This window comes from Agelaius tricolor, unplaced genomic scaffold, assembly GCF_023055355.1.
Source record: "Agelaius tricolor isolate 1412-34295 unplaced genomic scaffold, bAgeTri1.0.p SCAF_17, whole genome shotgun sequence".
NCBI classification, from domain to species: domain Eukaryota; kingdom Metazoa; phylum Chordata; class Aves; order Passeriformes; family Icteridae; genus Agelaius; species Agelaius tricolor.
Window position 1 is genome coordinate 11,752,568 of NW_027269277.1, and position 22,186 is coordinate 11,774,753.

The window sequence follows — 22,186 nt, forward strand, 5'->3', positions numbered from 1 at the left end:
TCAGAATAAAAAAAAATCACCATGTAACTGTGGGCCAAAAACATTCTTATCTGCCACAGGAGAATCTGTACATATCTGTACTTTTGTAACCTTAGAATTTGATTTTAGTTTTGTTCAATGCTGTATTTTTCTGTCAATTCTTCTGTTAGAAAAATGAATGAAATCTGGCATATTAAATACCACGTTTAAAAAATATTGACTCCACAATTTTTATGTTAAACTTAGAATTAAGGGAGGGTAAGTGAAAATAATCAGCAAAAGAAGTTGGAAAAATTAGGTGGCATTCAAAACTACTTTTAAAGAAAAAGCCCAATGATTGTAAAAACATTTCCTAGGCCATCTGTTCTTTATTCCTTCATGCCCAGAAATAGATTACATATATTGCTGCTGACTAAATGGAAGTACATAGTACTGAAAAGAGGTAGTGCCAAGCAAGGGGAATTCTAGCTGGCCAATAAAAGGGCATTCATTTTTCCACATAGAGTCTGCTCCATGTAAAAAGTCAGAATTGAATCCTGTTCAAGGAAAACTATTTTTAGATACTAAATGAATGCATGCATATGCATGGCCTTTCTAGTTAAATATTTATGCAGTCCTGGATGTCCTAAGATCAAGTAATTGCTGGTTAGGAAAAAAGCCAAAACAAAGTGTTACTCAACTATCAGTTTTTCTTCAGCTGAGGCATACTATACAAATCTCAGCTTTTCTTCAAATGAAGTTTATTTGGCTATAGGGAATGTTTATCAGTAATTTCATTTTCCAAAGACCACTCCTCTTTGTATATGGGATATAGAAAAGCTTGCAAACACTTCAAAGACACTGAAAGTATAAAAAGAAAAGGGAATTGTTTGAAGTATGAGTTGCTGTGACAAACAGCATGATGATTTGGAAAAAAATACATTCCTTACATATATATGTTCCTTAAGAACATATTCCTTGTTTTCTATAAAATATCACTACAGAAGCTCTTAGAACAACCTGAAATGATAGTATGTGCAGGTGAACCAAAATGAAATACATTGTGTTCTCCATCCATAATTTCTGTAGGCTACAAAGATACCTTAAAAAGAAAAGTCAGCTTCAACCTAGGGCTCTTACATGTGATATGGCAGATGGGTTACAAACAGTAGAACACAAATTAGGGAAATAAGTAGTAGTGGAGTTTAATTACTCTGTTTAGAAATGCTTCAAAATCCTCGTGATTGAATAAAAAAGATCCTTTAAATAAGTTTGATAACATATAAGCATTATAAATAGTAAAGAGGGATTTTGATGCAGATGAATGGTGGCATTAAATGAATTGAATTCCTAGTGTTTTACTCATTGCTATTTAACAACAAACGTTAACAGTGGAATTTCCCACTAAAGCTCTTTTTTGGGGATAGTCACATCTACAGACCTATACTGGACAGAGTTTAGATAAAACTGGATACAGTTCTGTACATTGCTGGAAATTACTTCAAAGGTTTAAACATGACACGGGAGGAGGAGATGCAAAGGAAGCTGTCAAACACTGGGCATGATGTAAGTAATACTCACTTTTATAGGAAGTGTGAATGAGGCAGAGACATTAAGTGACTCATGCAATTTAGGAGGCTTACACTGAGTCAGTGACAGAATTGAGAACAGAGTCCAAGATCCCTGATTCCTAAAAATCTACTTTTTGTGACAGCCTCTCTTTCAGTCTGCTCAGCCTATCCTGTATAAATGTAGCTCCCAAGAGCCTAATCAAACAGAACTGATAAATTTAATCCAATTTAAAAATTAATTTTCTATTACTTTTTTAGTTCAATCTATAGTAATTTTTTTCTTAACCAGTTTCTGATATTGAACACAGTTAAACTAAACCACAACTTTATGGCATCTAAACAATTCTTCAAATATCATCAGTACACATATGAAAAGCAGGCTAAGGATCTTATTTTACAAACTATTACTCTCTTCTGATAAACAGTACCTTGGCACTACTTTCAGATGGTAGGGAAAAGACTTAAATCCTACCAGCTCTTTATTTAGCTCAATAAATGTAACCCTGAGAGATTTTGCAATTTTTTTCAGAGCCAACTAAGCTTAGTAGAATTATATTTGAAGATGTATTTAACAAAGAAATGGCCCTTTGTCAATGAATTCAGCCCAAAGGGCCGAGATATTGTACTTCAATTAGTTCAAAACCGCCTTAAATTAATGAGTGGCAAACTCACTGGGTTTTAGGGAACAGTGAAGAAAAGACAACAGCAAGAGACACTTGGTGCCAGGGTTTCAGAACAAGAAAAAAAGACAGTATTTACTGTTCCACTTCTGAGTTACTGAGCAGTGAAGTTAGTTCAGATTTCTACTTCTTCATTCAGTAACTTCAAGAGGAAGAAATTAAGGAACACTTAAGCAGACCACCAGTATTTTCCTAATGAAAATCAGCTCTCACAGCTCGGTTTGGCAGAGACCAGAGAAAACTAACAGCTTCCAAGTCACGACATGCAATTAATTTTTAAGCCAGAAAAGCAGGGCAGAGTGTGCTCTACTGAAGAAAGTAGAAATTATTATGAATACAATTCTCCTAGCTGTCAGCATAAGCCATCAGACAGCCCAACACAACCCACAGGTCAGCCTTCTACTCACTTTTATTTATGACCAGCAGAATTTTGCCAATTTAAATGGAGATTTCAAGGACTAATTTAAACACAACATCAAATCACTTGAATGCAAGCAAAAAGCATTTATTTATATTGTTGCTCTTTTTTTGGGTCAGACTGGAAAAATTTCCAGGAAACAAAACAACCGTGAATGACGTGTTTTTCCTGAACCCTCCCTTACATTTGGGAGACAGAATGGGAAAGAACACCATTTATATTTCCTGCACATTATGCTGCTAAGTGGCAGTCAGAGGATAAAAAAAGAAATACACATTTGTTGTGTGGCACAGAAGTACATCTCTGAAGTTCTCGGCTGATTTTATTAGCACAGTGCAGCAGGTAACAGCAACAGCATTCCAGATGGGACAAATAAAATACTGATCTGGCATTCTGGCTCTTGAATCAATTTATTTATTTTTTTACTCCACCAAAGTGAAGTATGCCAGAAGGACTCTCTTCTCCCAATCTGTCTGAAATCAGACATATAACTTAAGAAGAAGGAAAAACCTGCTTTGAAAAAATACCATTCCGTTTAAGACAAATCAGAGCATGTATATAAATAAGGCATTTAGAAAAGCTCATCAGAAAAGGCAACCTATGTTGGCTACATAAGACACTTAACTCACTATTTTAGACAGCCAGTGGCTCCAAAAATAAGCTGTCTGTATGTTCTCCTTATTTAATGGCTTCAAAAGTATTTTTATGTACACACATGTATTGTGGAAACCATATCCACAATTAAAAATCAAACCATACTGGTACTGCTGGTAAGTTTCTGGGCCCTTGTTTTTCCATAAAAAAGTCCACTAGTTGTATAAATCAAAAGAAGCTTTTACAGAATATTTCTAGGCGTACTTAAAATGTCCAGACAAATCCTTATTTGATTTCTTATTCTGGCTACACAGTACAGATGCACTCCAGAGCACATAGAAGGACTGAGAGGGTGTGAGATGCTGCTCCAGGACTCTGCAGTCCCTGTGAGTACCTGTAAGGACACAGAGCTCATGTGCACCTGCCCAGTGACCATGGGCTGAAGCTCCTGGGGGTTTCACTACTGCTGGTTCTTCAGCTGGGTCTGTCAGCCTTGGGTACATAGCAGATGAAAACTCCAACTCCTCACTGACTCACCATCACAACATTTCCTTTAAGAAAAGCAAGCTCACAAGCATGAAGCTCTAAAAACCAACACTCCCATAAATTCAGAGCTTTTTAGCAGAATGAAACAAATATGTTTTTTCTACTGCTCTGATAATTATCCACAGAAATATTCTATCATGCTGGATTCTTCCAAATAAACCTAGGTCATCCTTATGCCATGATGATGTTACACTGTGTGAACATGATTCCTGACGTGATTTTTCTCTCTCTTTCTGCCATAAAGTATCAGGGAAACAACAAAGGCTTGTATGGATAGGTTCTTAAAGTTTAGAAAAATTCTGTGTACGTGCTGTTATGGACTTCAAGTGGAAAAGTAGGATCAGAAAAGTCACAGCACTTGCAACCTGCTCCCAGCAAAAGGTTCAGTTAAAGCTAAGAAGATCCACAAAGTGATATTGTAGGTTCCTGATTACATTCATAAGAGTCAAGTTTCTATGGCTTTAACTTCCTGTTTCCTGAAACCAGAAATCTTACACTATAGTGCTTCTGTGGTTATAAAGGACTTACTGGCCTTTCAAAAGGCCAAATAAGGTAAAGACTCCATTTTTCTCACAGTTTTAGTCCTACAGTGCATGAGGTATCATTTTGCATTACTATACAATCAATACACCCTATTACATCAGAAAAAAAAATCTTCAGTTACGTTAACTTCAAGACACAGCAAAGCTTCAGTAACAGCTCAGAGCTATACCCTGACAGAGGTGTGCTAAATCCAAAATCTTCCCATCACACAGGGCAGTGAGGGAGGGACAGCTTGGAGCACACAACAGCCCAGAGTGAGCAGTTACTGTGCACTTGCCTAGCTGGAGGTGGAGATGTGCAGCTCCTTGTTCCATCCACTCCATCCTGCAGGAACACACGAGGCAGTTTGGGACATCCACCACCCCACAGCTGCCTGCACTGGGAATTGCCCAGCACAGACCCCAAACATCTGACTACAAGGGAACATTAGGTCAGCAGCTCTACACACGAGTTTCTTCATTGGGGGCAGCTTCTTTTCTGCCTTTTCCTGTATTGTCCCTCACCTGTCCCTGCATCCTGCTGGGATAAATGACAATGGAATTCAAAAATGCGTGACAGTTTGTGTCAAACATTCAAGAAGCTGAAAGGTTTCAATTTCCACAGAAATGTCTTGGTTTGCTACATAAAAACTAAACCCACAGCACTTCAAATGTTCTCCCAGTATAACACAGTAGGCTTGTCACAGTGATTCCAGACGCTTGTTTAAAAACTGAGCAACAAAACTGACCAGGGTTTGGTGTGTAGGCTTTTGTTTGGTGAATACATGATAACAGACTAGTCAGAAAACCTTAATTGAGCTCCAACTGGACTAAATTATAATGTCACTAAAAGGCTTTCCAGCAGATGGCAAAGTTTAGATAATGAACAAAAATGAACTGCTCAATTACACTTAGAGCCACGCAGCTTGAGCAACATAAAGCACTCAAATCTCTAGGAACATAAAAAGAAATCTCTAGAATTCTTTGTATCTCCAGCACATCTCTCAATATTGACCTAAGATCATTATTTTACAACAAAACAGATACTGAAGTCAAGACAAAAATCTTTGAGGCCACATAATAGCTGAGTTCAACTCTCATTTAAGCAATTCACAAATATTGCTCGCCCTCTAAAGCTGCATTCAAGCCATAATTTTATAAAAGAACAAATTAATGAGGTATTTTTAATTTATTATGAACTTTGAAAAGACCTCATCTTAAGTACATACAGAAAAACATTTCTAAATGTGTCACAATGTAGTTATATATAAATACAGGAAGATAATATAAACATTTACATCTTCAAATTCCTGCAGCTTGTAAAAAAAAGGGTCTCTTTAAATTATGCTGCTGAGATTCTAGAACAAAAGATTAGTTCATTTTCTCAACATTTCTTCTGTCACCAGAAGCACTGTATTTTTATATAAAAATATGATAGTTGAATCTTTATTGCTCAGTTTCAGTATACTGTTTGCCACAAACACTGGCAAGTTGTTTCTATCAGGACTCTGAAATCACAGTGGACAAATTAAATATATATAATCAGGTTCAATATAAGGAAAGCAAAAGGTATGGTAGATTATGCAGTAAATCAATGCAGAAAGACAAATACTGCAGAATCACAGAATAGCTCTGGAAGACACCTTAAAGATCATTTAATTCCAACCCCCTGTTGTGAGCAGGGACACCTTCCACCAGACCAGGTTGTTCAATCATATTTTCTTACATGAGGTCCTGTAGTAAATGGTTCATAGAAAAAGCTTAAGACAAGAAAATATGCTGAAATATGAAGGCATTAGCAAATATATTCTGAGAAACAAAAAGTGACAGGATCCAGCCTTGAAATTCTTCAAACAACACATAAACTGAGAGTAACCCAAGGTCCACACTGCCTACAGACTGGAATATGACCACTCAAAATACAGAACACAGAATAATATCCTGGCTTGTTTCCCAAGGTGTGTTCCATCAGTATCACAACTTAACTTGGATTGTGTTCAAACCAACTGGTTTTTAGCTAAACAATCTCTTACACATCCTGCAAGTACATCTGCAGAGGGATGCAGATCTGAGTGTTGTCAGTGTAGAGGATGATAAATGAGCTCATAGCATCTTACTAATTCTGTGTTTTTATAAATAAAGTAAAAGATAAGCACAAGATGAGTCCCTTGTGGCACATCACATGTAACAAGACTGCAGGGAAAGAAATGGTCTCTCCTTACTTCATGAGACTTTTGGTTTCTAGGCATTTGCTCCCACTATCATGATGCTACTCTAGAATGCAGCCATCAGAACTGCTGCATCAACAGAATTCAATCCCTGTTTAAGGCAACAAAAAAGGCTTTTTTCTGTTCATTTTGTACGTGTGCAGGTTTTTATTTCATATATGAATCTCATTAGCAGATCAAGCTATGAATAGAGTATGTTTCAGATACATAAACACATTCTATATATCTGGAAGCTTTGCATCCTGCATCTCCTTCCCTCTACCTTCCACACACAAAGAAGTTGCCTGTAAACCATCTTCTTGTTCTCCTTTTAGCAACTCTGCCACTTCTCTCTCACTCATGAGAGTGGGTCACGATTTCATCCTTTTATTCCTTCCAGATTCCTGTCACAATTCTGCCTACTTGGGGTGGCACGTTCTGTACCACCTGCAACCTACTCAGCTTACAGAACTGCCTGGATGGGGCACTCACAAACCCCTCTTATCTAAGGTCAAGATGCCCAAGCAACAGAATGCTTGCAAGCTCAGCTAAACAGTACACTCAGTTCCAAGTCTTCCAGCTGCCACTCTGTATATGTTTTTCACTCTAAACCAAGTTTTGAGTAGCAAATAAAAACAGGCGAAGTGGAATTATAAAGAAGTTCTGAAATAAAGGCAAAGGTCCAGGTTAGGCTACATTTGTCTGTAGCCTCAGAAACTCAAGTATTCAAGGAATGCATTTAAATCACATTTTCTTAGAGAAACTACTACAGGCCAAATTCTTCTGCCTTGAAAGTAGTAGAGTTTTACTGCAGTAAAGCCTAAACCAGGAAAGGATTGTTCTGTCCATGTGTCCATTCAGCTTTTAACTACCATGAACATCTTGCATTGCCACATATGTTTAACTACAGGACTTGTACCAAGACCAGCTGAAGCCCAACTATTCAATGTTAAATGAGGATACAGTGGGGACACACAAAATATTGGTTTAGTCATAATCATACCATCAGAGATACAATTCAACACATCTATCTAAAGTGGCTAATATTTAAATGGAAATAGATTATCACCTTTTTAAAAAGTGACTCATGAAATGTTTCATCTCCTGAATGTCAGGAATGCTTTAGTCAAACACAGACTTGTGAAATCATATGTAACAGCACTTGGAAATTCACATTTTTGGGAAAAAAAAAAAAAAAGAAAAAAAGAACATACATTGTAGACTTCTACAAACCTGAAGAGGGTTTTCTGAGCAACAAACCAGAAAGCCACCCTTTCAGTGATTGAAAAAGCTGAGCACACAAAGAGGGGTGGCTCTGGCAAACGAGGCTGCATGCAGTGCAGAGACCTCCACAGACAAAGCACAGCTGCTGCTCTTTGCAATGAGGGATTAGCAGTCTAGGTCAAAGGAAAAAAGCCTCTCTGTAGCTAAGTGAGCAAACTGCAGAATGCATCCTCAGCACAGATGAGAAAGGGCCAGCTAACCAGCTTGCAAATCGTGCAGAAGTTTCTGGAACAGAAACAAAACCAGCATCAATTTCTTGACAGAGCATGTAAAATATTTCTGGTGAAAAGCAGTGATGCCCTGCTGTAGAACCAAGGTTACAATGACCTCTCAATTACTTTAAAATTACATTTCTCCTTTTCCTCTTTGTGTTCACTTATATAACAAGCATTTTTTCTTCATGGCCAAACGAACACATTACATGTGAGGCTTTAACAACAATACCTGGAAGTAACTGCCTAGAGATAACACAAGCAGCTCTTTTAACTCTAATTCAATAAGAACTGAAGCTATTAAATGTGTACACATATGCACACAGAACATTTTTTTTTCATACAGACATATCTCTTTCAACATTTGTACAATTGAGTCATATTATATTTTGGCTTTACATTGACACTTCAGTTAAATGGGATGTAAGCCAATATTTGAAGAAAATACTTGCTTAACCTTTTGTTACATACGAAATAATTTTTATTCTACATTATTACTTAAGCAACATTAAATGAAAGAAATTAAGAGTCTCCTGAAGTAAGAAATACCATTTGCATGTACCAGTGTGAATGTTTTTCTAATCTGCTTTTATTTATCAGTAAAGCACTGAGAATGTTACAATTAGGCTGGTATCTAAAGTAGCAAACTAATTGCATGTTACAAGAAGTTTGACACCTATTTCAGTTTGTGGTATTATAGAAGTCATACAATTATGTGAACTAGAAGTACCAGAAAGCTGTACTTTTCAAAAAAAAAAAACAACCCAGGAGCTTTTCTTCTTTTCCCCTGTAGAATCAGAACTAAGGGAATTCCAATGAACTGAAAAATACAGTAAAAATAAAGTCACCATTCCTTGCTGACAGAAGTTTGCAATACCTGATTTAATATACAGACTTAAACCACAACTGTGGGAATTTCCAGGATCACAAAGGGCTCTTTCACTGAAGCTGGGGTTGCAGCTTCTGACAAATGAGAAGTTCCCAGGAGCTGCACCCAGGCTCAGCAGAGCATTTCTTAACATCTGCACCAGTTCCCCAAGTTCTTGTGGGAGTTATTTATATACTGTACTTCTCCAACCTGAGAGACTGCTTGCCTGACAACTGACCCTTTAATGCAAGTAATCTGCACTAAGAAATAAAGATTATAGCATTGCACTGGAACAGGGAACCTAAATTTAAGCATGTGAGCTGACACTCTGTAGCCTACGTATTATATTTACGACACAGGCACATGTCACCATTCCCCCACAGAAAATATCCTTGCCTGAAGAACTGAGTGTTACCAGTCCTACAGAAATTTGTACTGATGGCCAAAAAAAGCTCTTCTCCACCATGATCAAAAGCTATTCTCCACATGTAAATTATAAGTATATTTAGAAAAGTTTTAATTAAAAGTCTTGAAAACTCAAAGGTAGGAATCTTTGAGATTAGAAATATTTTTTGGTTATACCACAAATATTCCTAGGTAATGGTTTATTTACATACTCTCACAGCATTTGATGCTTTGTGAACTGCATCAACACACAGTTATTTACAGAGCTAAAAAAATAAACAAAGTACATTCAGTTTGTTTCTAGAATAGAGGCTATCACAAATATACACTAATTTAGAGTGTATATAGCCCTCCATACACTTTTCTAAGGAGTACAGTTGAAAATGGCAGAATCTGAAAAGTGCCTCTGCAATCCAAAGAGACAAACCTGGAGTGCTTCTGTTCCTAATATTATATTTTTTAATTAATGTTAGAAAAGAAAAACCTGGTTATTTTCAGGTAAGTATATATACCCCTACAATGAACTGCAGTAAAACTCCAGTCACTTGTAACCTCTGAAGTTCAAGAAATCTTTCAAGACTTTCCTGTGTGTTGTTTCTCCCTCCCCACTCCGTAGTCACTTGCTCACAAATACACACATGATAGAAGTTGAAACAGTGCAGTCATTGGGCCTCTAAGACTTTAGGACTACCTCAGAAATGTGCTTAACTTCAGATGTCTTCAGACATTCTTCAGCATTTATATGGCTGCCTGTAGACTTCCAAGCAGTGGATAGGCTATTTCTTCTTCTTCCAAGAGCTTTTCCTCCATCTTAACTGCACAGCTCTTGTAAAGGACATAACTTCTTTCTTCCTGGTGTCAACAGGAACAAATTTTAGAAACAGGTATCTGTCAGTACTATTTAAAAATTCCAGAAAACACTGCTACAGTTTACAAGAGCATTTTAACTCTCATTACTCTGGTCTATGGAAAATGGTAAAAAACAATTTCAAAAGCTTCAACATCTTTGTGTCAAAGTGAACAGGGATAACAAGGGCTTTTGGAGCCCAGTTCCCCACACCCAGTTTGTGCTATTTCTTCTTTATAGTCTTAAAAGGAAGCATCAGAAAACACCTAAATGGAGGAGGTGCTGACAGACTGAAAACTTTAATAGAGACTCCTTTCCCACAGCGCCTCCCACACAAAGCTGCAGAGCTTAAAGATTTTAACAGCTTGTAAGCATGAGACAATTCTTTTTCCTGTGACCTTGCCTAATCTCTGCTAACTGGTATTGAAACATCAGATTTCAGTAAAAAACAGTTCCTTGAGCCCAAGTGTACTTCTACTGGGCAAGCTATGGAATATACCACAGCTGCACCTCAATTCCCAGAGTCCTACTTGGGATGTCTCATATTTATTACATGTAAGCACTGGCCAGTCTGTGCAGTGGGATGTTTCACTACCCTCACTAGACAGTTGTGGAAAACACACCTTGCTCTATTTTAAAAATTAACAACTGCTGAGCTGAGAACAGACAGAGGAAAAACTCACCCACAAGCAGGGAACTTCTATGCCAACTTTTTCCATTCTGTCCTGTTTCCAAATAGACAAATCCTTTCTTTGCAATGTTAGTGCTCTGAGACACAATCCACCTATGCCTGTGCCTGCTGTGAGCACAGTCCTATCCTGTGTTCTGCAGCACTGGCCCACAGCTCAGCACACCTCTGCAGCACTTCAGAAATCACTAAGTCACCAAGAGTCTCAAAAGACAGCAAATGTTATTATAAAAGATTTTTAGGCAATGTTTGATGATGTTCCCCTTAAGACTACCATATAAAGAGATTTAAAAAGTTGACTAAAACCCATGAAAGTACCAACAACTACCTGCACTAGTAAAGGAAAAGTAAGTCATGGCACTATAGAGCTTTCCTAGGAAAGCCAGGGTGGCCAGTTCCCCTACCTCCACCCTCCCTCCCTAACACTTCTGTCAAGTAATATCCAAAGACAAATAAATATCTGACTTAGAACCAAACTAGTGTTTCAACTCAACAAGAACTCTGTCTTTGAACTTACAGGGCATACATCATTTTGTTCACGTAATAGGAGACTGTGTGGGAAGAACATGAAATGCAAGATCATCATGGGAAAGACTGGAGTCACAAATGAGATGGCTCCTCCCTGAAACCCATCTGGAAAGTCTGAGTAACTGCTGGGTAGCACCAGTTCAATCAAATTCCAGCAACATCTGATTTATTCCAAATACCACAAGTTACATTAACTAATGAAAGTTATCTTGCTTGAGCATGTCTTTTTCTAAGCATGCATTTTATAAAAGTACATTTTTGAAACTCCCAATTTTTAATGCATGTCTTTTAAATAAGAAGATGAAATAAGTATTTCAAATAAGGCCATTTCCTTAGTTACACCAAATTCTACTGCTGAGACCTCTAACTTATGTTTGCCTCAGCAGAACTCCCTCTAAATTTCATTGAGCCATTTTATCAGATACAGCAATTCTGTAGTAATTTTTAATTATAAAATGTATTTTTCCTTGATTTTCACATACCTTTCATAAACAGTCAACTCCAAGAGTAAGTTCACTCTACAAAACACAGTAATGCATTCTCCTGTCCCGAAGCATTCATATTCTATAATTCAGTTTTCCCAGCAAAACAGTAAAATGGTTATCAATATTTGATAACCCTGGTTCTATTGAAAAAGCTTTGGGAGAGCATCATTATGCTCTCCTCCTTTCATAAAGATAATAATCTAAGGACTGTCCTTCCATTTGTGGCATTTTCCTTTGCTTTCTTTCAAGCAGTGTTGCTAAGGAAACAGACTCATCTACCATTAGGTCCAAGGGTCTAGCAAGGTTTTTCTCAGGAATAATACAGTAACAATTACAAAACCAGGGTTTTTAGTTTTGTTTTGCTTGTTTATTTTTAAATAAATAAAAAAATTAAGGCAGAATGATTGCATTCTCAATGCATGCAATATGCAAAAACCATATATTCCCTAGGGCATGCTCCTCTCTTCTAAACAAGCTTTTCCTTCCTAACAAAATAAGGAGAAGCATTTAACCCATCATTAAAACAAAAATTTGGGGTTTTTTTCCACTTAAAGAGGCAGTATGGTATTCAGCTTTGCCCTTTGAGAGAAGGCAGCAAACAGCTCTGTTAAACAACAGATCCCTGCAGTAACAACCTGGCACTGTGTGCACAAAATCATTACAGACCTATTTACTGAACTGACTCACACAGAGTAACTAAGTCTGGCTCAATAAATTCAGATTTATATACTTCATTTGGACTTTCTGTTATTGTGGGTTTACATCACAAACCATTTTACTAATAAACATATATTCCACTAGAACAGATCTTAGGATTTATCCAAATTAAAGTGCTTGTTATTTGTAAAGTCAGTGTCTACAAGCAGACTCAAAGCAACTAGCTTTTATTGGCTTGGATAAAATTTAGAAATATGAACAGCTCCAAGTTTCAGTAAAATCTCATCTATATACAGATGATATGGCAGGCAAATCCATGAGCCAGTACAAAATGTCTATATGTTAAAATAATTTTGCCTCAGTTTCAACAGAGGTAATCAGTAAAACTTCAAGATCACAGTGCTAATACCTCAATTTTATATTTTAACAAAAGCATTTTTGAAAACAAAAAGGAGTTCTAAGATACAACATTATTAATACCTCTGGAGGGCAACAGCATGATAAATTACACATATCTATATACATCTTCTAATTTGTAAAGTGAAGTTGAATGCTGAACTGCCTTAATATTCTTCAGCCCAGTTCTGACTCAGAACACATATGTGCTATATATTATATGTTATATATGAATATACACGTGTATGTAATAAATATGTTCAGTACTTATATATTTCCAAATGGCTTTCCAACACAGCTTTGGCTTAGACATCTCTTTCTTTTCCTAAGGAGTTCTGGTGATATGAAATTGCTACAAAGTGATGAGAAGAAACCCCTCCCTCTGCTGCTGCCTGGCAGCTGAGCTGAACCTGCCCTATACTGGGCACTGGGTGATGCCCATGTCACAGCAACATTGTCAACCACCAACCCAGGGGGACCCAAATTAGCAGAACAGCAGTCCTGCAACCTCTTCAGCATTCTTGAACTCTCCTTAGGCCAGGGAGCCCCCATCCTTGGTCTGAGGGAAAAGCACTCAGTACACCCTCTTAAGTGTCAGTTTGGCACCCCACTTCCTATCTCCCCAGGAATGCAGGATGTTCTGAAATCACTCCTACAGAACCTTGTAATGCAGTAAGGGAATGGGATGGTGTAACTGAGAGTTGCTTATACTGGAGATGTTTAGCCTGAAGAGGCTCAGGGGAGACCTTACTGCTCTCTACCTGCAAGGGGGCTGGAGCAGGTGGGGTCAGCCTCTTCTCCCAAACAGCAAGTGACGGGACAAGAAAAAATGGCCTCAAGTTGCACCAGGCATTATTCAGACTGGCTATTAGGAAGCATTTTTTTCACCAAAAGGGTTGTCAAGTATAGAGACAGGCTGCCCAAACAAGTGGTGGAGTCCCCAGCCCTAAAGGGATTTAGAAGCCATGTTGGCACTTGGAGACACGCTGGAGTGGTGGCTTGGTAGTGCTGAGTTAATGGCTGGACTTGGTGACCTTAAAGGTGCTTTCCAATGTAAACAATTCTATGATTCAATGTGACAGATGAATATCTGAGGAGTCCCAGCTGACAGCATGTAGGGCATTTTTATTCTTAAAACTTAGTGGATTCTATAGGTTGAACCCCCCTAAAAATGTTACCCTTCATGACTGCAACTTGCTGTAAAGCAGGAGGTGGGAGTTACTCATTCCAGAGGGTTATTGCCACTGGCCTCTCACACCCCTCTGTGGTACACAGTCTGTTCACTCAATTGGACACAGAATCATGTCAGCACATATGGCCCCAACTTTTCTCACTTGGAGATCTGTGCTCTCTACCTCAGTTAAGGCAACCCTGAGAACTCAGAGGAGACCAGCAGGCACCTGCTTTTCACAGGCACATACACATACAAATGGAAAGGAAGCTCCCTGACTTTATAAACAATATTGAACATAGAAGAACAGCATAAGCCTGGTGTGTGCAGGCTGTCATGAACCTACACTGCTCTCTGCAGAGTTTAATTACAAGTGTGATGATGTAAGCTTCATCTCACAATTATCAGGTATTTTTCCACTGGTGGCCACCAGACAGTGTATTAACAGAATTTTAAAAAGCCAACTTCAGCAGTGGTAAAGTATAAATCAAAGTCAAAAGCAAGACAGCCTGCAAAGTATTATCAGTGGGCAACACAGAAGCAACAATATGCTCTCAAATATTACATGAGATGTTATTTGGACAAATTATTTCTATCTATAACTCCTGTCAACAATGAAGGCCACAATAACTGTAAAAACATGTAATTCCCCCAACTCTGCAGTTCAAAAAATTGCAGTCAAATGAATGAGTATGCTTTGCCCTGGATCAATGGTAATGACTACCTACACCCACAGTAACACTGCTTGGCAGTAAAGGTTTTGGGAAGTTAGCACTGCCCTGTGGGACTGATTACAGGGTTAGAGTAGTAAACTCAACTAAATACATGAAGGAAGTTGTCCTGTCTGTACAAAAACTTGTCACTAGTTTTTAGCAAGTACAGCCAGCATCAATCTTAATGTGAACAGTTATTAAGTATTTTTCAATTTCACCCCTTAAATTAGCTGGCTGTAGCTGTACTGCTATATTTTACAGTTGGATGGTAAAATCTGGACTAGGAAGAAAGGGTTAGTGTTTTTGACAGAGAGAGCAGGCAGTATTGCAACAACAAGGACTGACTCTTGACATGGCTGACAGGGACAGAGCAGTACTTGACGCCAGCAGTAGCCAAATCCTCATATGGATGTACACCCAAATTCACTTATGAGACAGTTGGGTCATAGGTTTAATCTCCTTCCACCTTGTGCTTCTCATCCCCAGCTTCTCTTTGTTTTCTTTTGTTGATCAGCCACATCTAAGCTGAGTGTCAGCAGTCCTGTTTCCCTCAGGTGGAGTGGTAAGTAGAACACACAACAAAAAATCTGATTACATCATCCAGTCAGTAGAGACAGGTCTATGCTAGTTAAAGGAAGGAGGGTTAAACCCAGTTTTCACCCATTAGGTTAATACACTTAAGCCTTGGAGTCCTCCAATGTCTCTTCACTACTTTCTTCTGGGACAGCAGACTCTGCCCTGTGACATCTTCCTTCACCTGCCTGTTCTCTACTACCTCCCTCCCCAGATACATATTCCAGCCTTAATGGGCTAAACCAACACAGAGATAAAAATTTATGCACCTATACTTTCACATCCAATAGGCATAAAATATTATGCCAAATTCTATGAAATAGATTAAAAAACTAAAACTAAAATAAAGAACTGAAACCATTTTGTTCAATATCTCAAGTTTATAAAACCAGGAGTTTAAAACTTCAGTGCCAAAACCTAAGACTTACTGCTGTACAGAATACATGAAAAAGTAATTTATCAACCTGTTATGAAATTCTGTGGTAACCTGCTTCCAAGTTCAGAGTATTTTCTTGAAGGAGCTGTAAAACATAAGGTATTTTTCATAATCTGGGTTGGTTTATTTTTATGCATTCAGGTGGGATAATCAATTTAACACATTCAGTCTAAAGGACTATTGTAGCCATGGTAAAATTTCTTCATTCTAAAATGTAATATGCAACACAGTAGAACATTTGGACATGGTTTATCTCCTAGTAAAATGAAATACAAATCACCAAGTCTGAATCTCTCTCTCCATAAAGTTCTGTAGAAGATTTTAATAATACACATCCTTTCCCCTGTGTTTCACTGATATGACTGCAAAGAAAATTGAATTTAACATGTAGACTTTATAAGGAATGCAGTAATAGTTTTTTTAACTATGGGTATTCTCATCCCTCCTCAGAACTTAGGCAGATGCATCCAATTAACGATGAATCATTCCACATAAATTTCCTGTTTAGAACATACTGGCAATATCAGCACAACAACCTACAGAGCTCAAAATGGTCACAGATCACCACCATTTTTGATTTCAGACCCAAAAAAGTGAATGGTGGGGGTGTCCCAAGAAACAAATTGTTCACTCCAGATTCCTAGATGAACTATCATTATGCTGCTTCAAAGGAACTACACTACTGTATGCAGATAGAGATGTGTATGCTACCACTGGATATGATATACAGCCAGAGATCACTAGAAATAACAAAATTTATTTACTGTGATCCTAAGGACTATGCAACATATTTGCAATAAAATTATGTGTGAAGGGAATTGTGGATATTTTGATTGCTAAGCACCAGGGCATTTAAAAACAGCTGTTCTTTTGTGCCATTTTAACTCACTGAAAGCTGGGCCACAATTACACAGAAGGTACTGAAAAGAGTAAAAATTAATTAATTAGATAAACAATCTAGTTCAGTTTATCCACACTGTATCTTCAAAATGACTGAAGGAAAGTGCCTCCCTTTTGAAAAGTGTCAAAGGAAAATAAAGTCAGCAGTCATCTGACTGCATTGCCAACTGAAAGTCCTGGTCAAGTTCCACTTTCTGCAGTAGAGCCCATTCTCATTCTACCTACTTTGTTGATTAACTTCTGCCCTTCCTGAATAAGTTTTTCCCTTTCAGGAATTGCCATGTCTTCTGCAGCAGCCTATTGCCCAGATACTGCTGGAGCAAGCTATAATGTCCTAGTTTCTAATCCTTCCTGGGGAGGCCTGTCGAGCTCCAGACTCTCAAAGCCATGGACACTTCAATGGTGTTTCTTTTATTCCTCAAATGCTCTCCTCTGGAAGCCCCACAGCTGAAAAGACTGACCACAAGAAGGAAACTAATCACAGGTAACCCTCTCTCTCTTTTTTTATATAATGACTGATAGAAGGGAACACCTTTGTTGTACATTCTCATATGAACTCTACATTCCAGTGATCATATTTGAAGTTTGGTTGTTATGTGAAAAAATAAAGCAACCTGGAAATATTTTAGGTACCATAAGCATAAAAAAGATTTACCATAAAAGGTAACATAATCCAATATGCACTAAATGTTATATTTTATTTTAAAGCAACTTATGTGCTTCTGAAGACTTTTTTAAAAAATAGGCTGGTATGTAGTTCCATTTTCCTCATCTTGAAAATTATTGATCTGTCCTCTAAATAGCCTAGTATAAACTTCCACAGCATGTGGCCATCCTGTAAATGCTACACTGAAATTATTTCAGTTCTCTTTAATTTTCATCACTTTTCATGTATTTTGACTTCAGCTTTCACAGAATGCAGTCAGGAATCATATAACCAGTTTTAAAGGTATTTAAGTGTACAGTCCTGTCTGATTTGTGAGAATGGAAAAATCTATGAGGAACAAAAACTATTTTCTTGAGCTCTCATCTTATTCCTAGCCTCAGGGGGAAATTTTCTGTACAAGCTCATTGCTCTTGATCAGGCACTGTAAAGCATACACCTAAATGAAACACTCTCCAGTACAGGGGGAAAGTTGGTTTTCATTCAGTTTGACTCACTAATGGTTAAGATTTTAAGCTTTTTAACCCTCAACAAAGAAACTGCTTTGAATATATTAAAAGGTTCTTCTCACTGACCATTTTGAATGCTGAGGTTTTAAAGGACACAAGCAGAAACATTCTAGAGTGCATAATAAATAAACTGAACACAATAAAGGTAACCAGGTCTTTCAGAAGTTTGTAAGGGCTCCAGGAGATGAGCAGTTATCTTCTTCAAGCTCAGCAGAGAAGCATGAAATGAACTTCAGGTTGCAACTAACAAGGGAGACAAGTAAAAAAGAACATCTCCCATTCTAGTATTATTTAATGCCAGAATGGACAAGGCATTTTAACAGCAAAGAGGAAGTTCCTGTAACGGACAAAAGCCTCAAATGTAAAGTGGTCTGGAAGCACTAATTATTTTAAGTGATGACAATTTTAGAGGTCTACACATGCCAGAATGCAGCTTCTATTTTAAAGCACAATAAAGTCTATTGTAGCTGAAAGGAACAAAATTCCATTGATTCTTTAGAGAATAAACTTAAGAAAACTCTTAGAAAAACAAGTAGAAAGCTTGCTACTAGCTCTAGTGATAAACTTATTAGTTTTCACTCTATGCAAAGGAAATGGAACAATATTAAGGTGAATGAATTTAGGTGTAGATCAAAACATGAAGATTATGCTGCCAGGGAGTGAAGGATTATCATCACTTACCTCCCTCATCCAGAAGCTTCCCACTCAGGGGCTGGGATGTATCTGAAGAGTAACATGTAATGGAAATTTGTAGCATTAAATTAACTGCAGCTGATTGGAAGCACCTGATGGAGAAGAGGTGAGAATACCTGCTGTTTTAGAAGTGTGAATAGGATAATCCCCAAATCTGACTTTCTGGTCTTCTGGCCTGACATTAACTACTAAGGTTAAAATTTGTCTGAACACTGGAAAAATACCATAATAATCTGTTACAATAAGCTACTGGAGAGTAGTTTACAGACCAATAAAATGAGAATAGGCTTAACTTATGGTTTTTAACTGCAAGCATGGCCTCATGACACCAGCAGTCAAATATCCAGACAATACTCTCAGCATCAAAAGGAGACACAGGTTTTCATTGACCCGTACAGTGACACAGCCAAAAAACCCAAAACAAACCAAAGCACACCTATCATCTCCTCAACAGACTAGTTAAATATGTAAGTCAAGGCTACAGAAAACAAATTCTTACCTAGTAAGTGTGTACTCCCTGAGTCCTGAATGCAGGTTCATGGCAGAAAAAGTACCTATGCATCCTCGCAATCGCTTATCTCGACCGATCTTCCACGTTACAAACAGTGGGCTGTGGTAGGGAGGAAAAGAGAGACGTGATCACAGGAGCAATTTTGACAGTTGGTGTGAAATTTCAGGAACAGTGCCCTTCCATTTCAGACAACAGGGGGCAAATCTTGAAAATTACTGTATCTGAACAGGACATAGCAGTGAGAAATGTCCTTTGTAATTCTTTTGACTGTTCTAGAAACATTGTTCGTGTGATATAATAGAAAATAAGATTACAGGAATAGTTTAGGGACAGAATGAAACTGCCTGGCAACAGATCCAATATGCTCAGTGTACCTTACCCATTAACCTTCTCCTGTGAATGGGAAAAGCCTCACCTTAGAGATCTGTATATAAGAAACCCTTTATGGAAGAGAAAAATACCCCTGCCACACTAGCCATCCATTCTCCTGAACACAAATACTTTGGTCCTAATACTGTTGGCTAGAAAGAGAAATCCTTAGAAGACAACAAAATTTAGGAACACCCTCTAAACTTAAAGAACGACCAGAGGAAAGGATATTTTCTCCATGAATCCCAAGTTAGCATTTAAAAATATCAAAAATGACCAGAAGTAGAGCAAAATCTAAGTTGAACACATGACCATGATAGTTACAAAGAAATACTAGTAACAAACCAATTCATCCACTAAATTAATCAGAAAGAGGAGAACCATACAGTCTTGGGGACCAAACCTTTCCTTGCAGTTTTAGAGAACTGCATTCATCAATACACAAGCAAGAGAAAACTGCACTAATAATTTCTGAAGGGAGAGCACATGGCATCTGGATACCAACCCTCACAAAGATTTCTAATACTGAGATGAACAGGGATGTTTCAAGAAGAAAAACATGTAAAATTTACTTTTTCTAGAAAGGTGACAAATCCAAGTGCATTACAAAGAGAAGAGTGCACTGTATTATATGAGATCAGTCCCTGCAGCACTGCACAGTGCAGCAGAGATGGGTGTAACTGTCCTGGGGGTCCATACATAGGGATGGGTGCACTCTGGGACTCTCAAGGAACTGTCCATATCCCTTTTCTCCTTCCACATCATCTCCTTTATCTGGTGTGGCACAAGATACTTATCCTGTGATGGCAGAGAAGGAAATGCCTCAGTCTGCAGCACTAACAAAGCAGCACCCAGTCCTCTCCTCACTCGCCAGAACCTGTTATCACCTGCTGGTACAGCAACTTCCTCCTCACTGGACTGAGCTGGACAAGTTCCCTTCTTTCAATGACAATGAATAAAAGAGGAAGCTGAAGTCATAGTTTTCTTTTGGATTTCCTTTAATTTCTTTTTTACTGCCACCCCCCTCCCTTTTTTAAAAGTTGTTTAGTAAGTACTGAAAAGCATAAAGCGAAAAGAGCCCATTACCAAACATTTAATAAAATGTGTGTTGTTGCACTATTTTCCATTCAGATCAACAACTGGCATTTTACTACATTTTCAAGAAAGGTATCCCAGTCATCCTTAATGGTACCAACATAATTATTAAATTTTAATGACACTGAAAACAGTATCTCTCCTTGAACAGAAATAAGCATGAGTAAGACTCAAAATGGACTTTAGGATTATTCTCTTGACCTTTATCTTTGGATTATGAGATTTATTAGCTGTAATACACTTAGTGGAGGGCTGTAATGCAAGGAAACATATACATATTTACTTTCCTGTCAAAACTGAATTTCTTCTAAGGTGCCTCATTACTGCTACTTTAAAAGGACAAGAGAAGCCTAGGGAACTTCACTGTTGGTCAAATAGCACTGAAACATTTGCCTACACTTTGAAGGTACCTAGTCAATGAGTACAAGACAAAATGTAAAAGTTATATACATATATTTTTGTACTACTGGTAGTAGGAGTATAAACCTACTGTTCTGACTGAGTTGGGTAAATCAATCACCACTGGTAGCCATTTTACCATACAACACAAAGTCTGACTAAAGATGTTTTTCCAACCTTTCAACTTCTGTACTGCTCCCCAGGAGCCACTAAAGGTGTGAAGATGTCTACAAAGGAAATCTAAGCCTACTAAAGAGAATTACCCAATTACCATCACATATGTCTTCAAAGTGTAATATGGACCACAGGTTCAGAACAGTCAGCGACCCAAGAGGATTCTAACTCTTAAAATTCAAAAAATAAGGCTGAAAGAGACCTTCAGGGCTCCTGCTATTGTAAGGAATAATTACATAATTCTGTTCATAAATGATCCATGTTCTACTGTCAGCAGTAGAAATAATGGTGACAAACTCCCCAAAATGAAAAATCTGAAGCTTGCCTCAAAACTTTGCTGAAGTTCAGAACCTCTGAAAACATTCCAATTTCCTGCCAAAATGTTTTTCCAGCCAGCTTGTACCTATCTATTCTTGTGCCAACATTGTCCTTTAGTTTAAATAGTTCTTTCCCTTCCTGGTTATTATTCCCCAAAGTATTTATAGAAATAATTCACATGCCTCTTCAGACTTCACTTTGCTGAGCTGAGTGGGATGTGCTCATTCAGTTTCCTCTAAAAGGAGACCTTTCCATTCTGACCATCACATCTCTTCTCTACACTTTTTTCCAGTTTAAATTTGCCTTCTTGAACATCCATGTTTGGAACTGCAGACAGAATTACAGAGGAAGGTCTTGCACCTGAATTGATGCTTCCATCTCTGAACTAGGAACACTGACTGCTACTTTTTAGTACTAACTCTTACAGCCTAATACAAAATCTTCAGAGAGCATTTCTAGTCTTACACTAAACAAAGACCACAGAAAACCTGCTCACAGAAGCTAGACAAGCTATGGGAAGAAAAGCGTATTTTTCTTACTAGTGATGTTATTTAGCTTTTTATTGGCATCCTTGGCTTCAGCTGCCAGCATATCTTCCTCAAGGCTGCAATTCTTTTGTTGTGTTCTAAAGCCAATAACCCACAAATAAACTTGCCATCTGACATAACTGCAAATTTGAAGCTGAAGTCCCAAACTCTAGAGATATTGATGTCAAAAGCAGCTAAGTAAATCAGTTCATCTTCACTTGAAAAAAAAATTTCATCTGTTACCTGTTTTTCTTAAAATACAAACAAGA

At 37.8% G+C, this 22,186-nt stretch overlaps 1 protein-coding gene across 4 annotated transcripts in view; it reads right to left on the minus strand.

Moving 5' to 3' along the window:
• AMMECR1 (AMMECR nuclear protein 1) overlaps window positions 1-22,186 on the minus strand; it is a 95,625-nt gene that overhangs the window by 18,384 nt on the left and 55,055 nt on the right. For all 4 annotated transcript variants that reach the window (XR_011681575.1, XM_071442470.1, XM_071442471.1 and 1 more), the window contains exon 3: window positions 19,024-19,134. Coding sequence is in view for 3 of the 4 variants with exons in the window: in XM_071442470.1 (XP_071298571.1) it covers window positions 19,024-19,134 (111 nt within the window). In the remaining variant the exon portion in view is untranslated. The remainder of the gene's footprint in view (window positions 1-19,023; window positions 19,135-22,186) is intronic.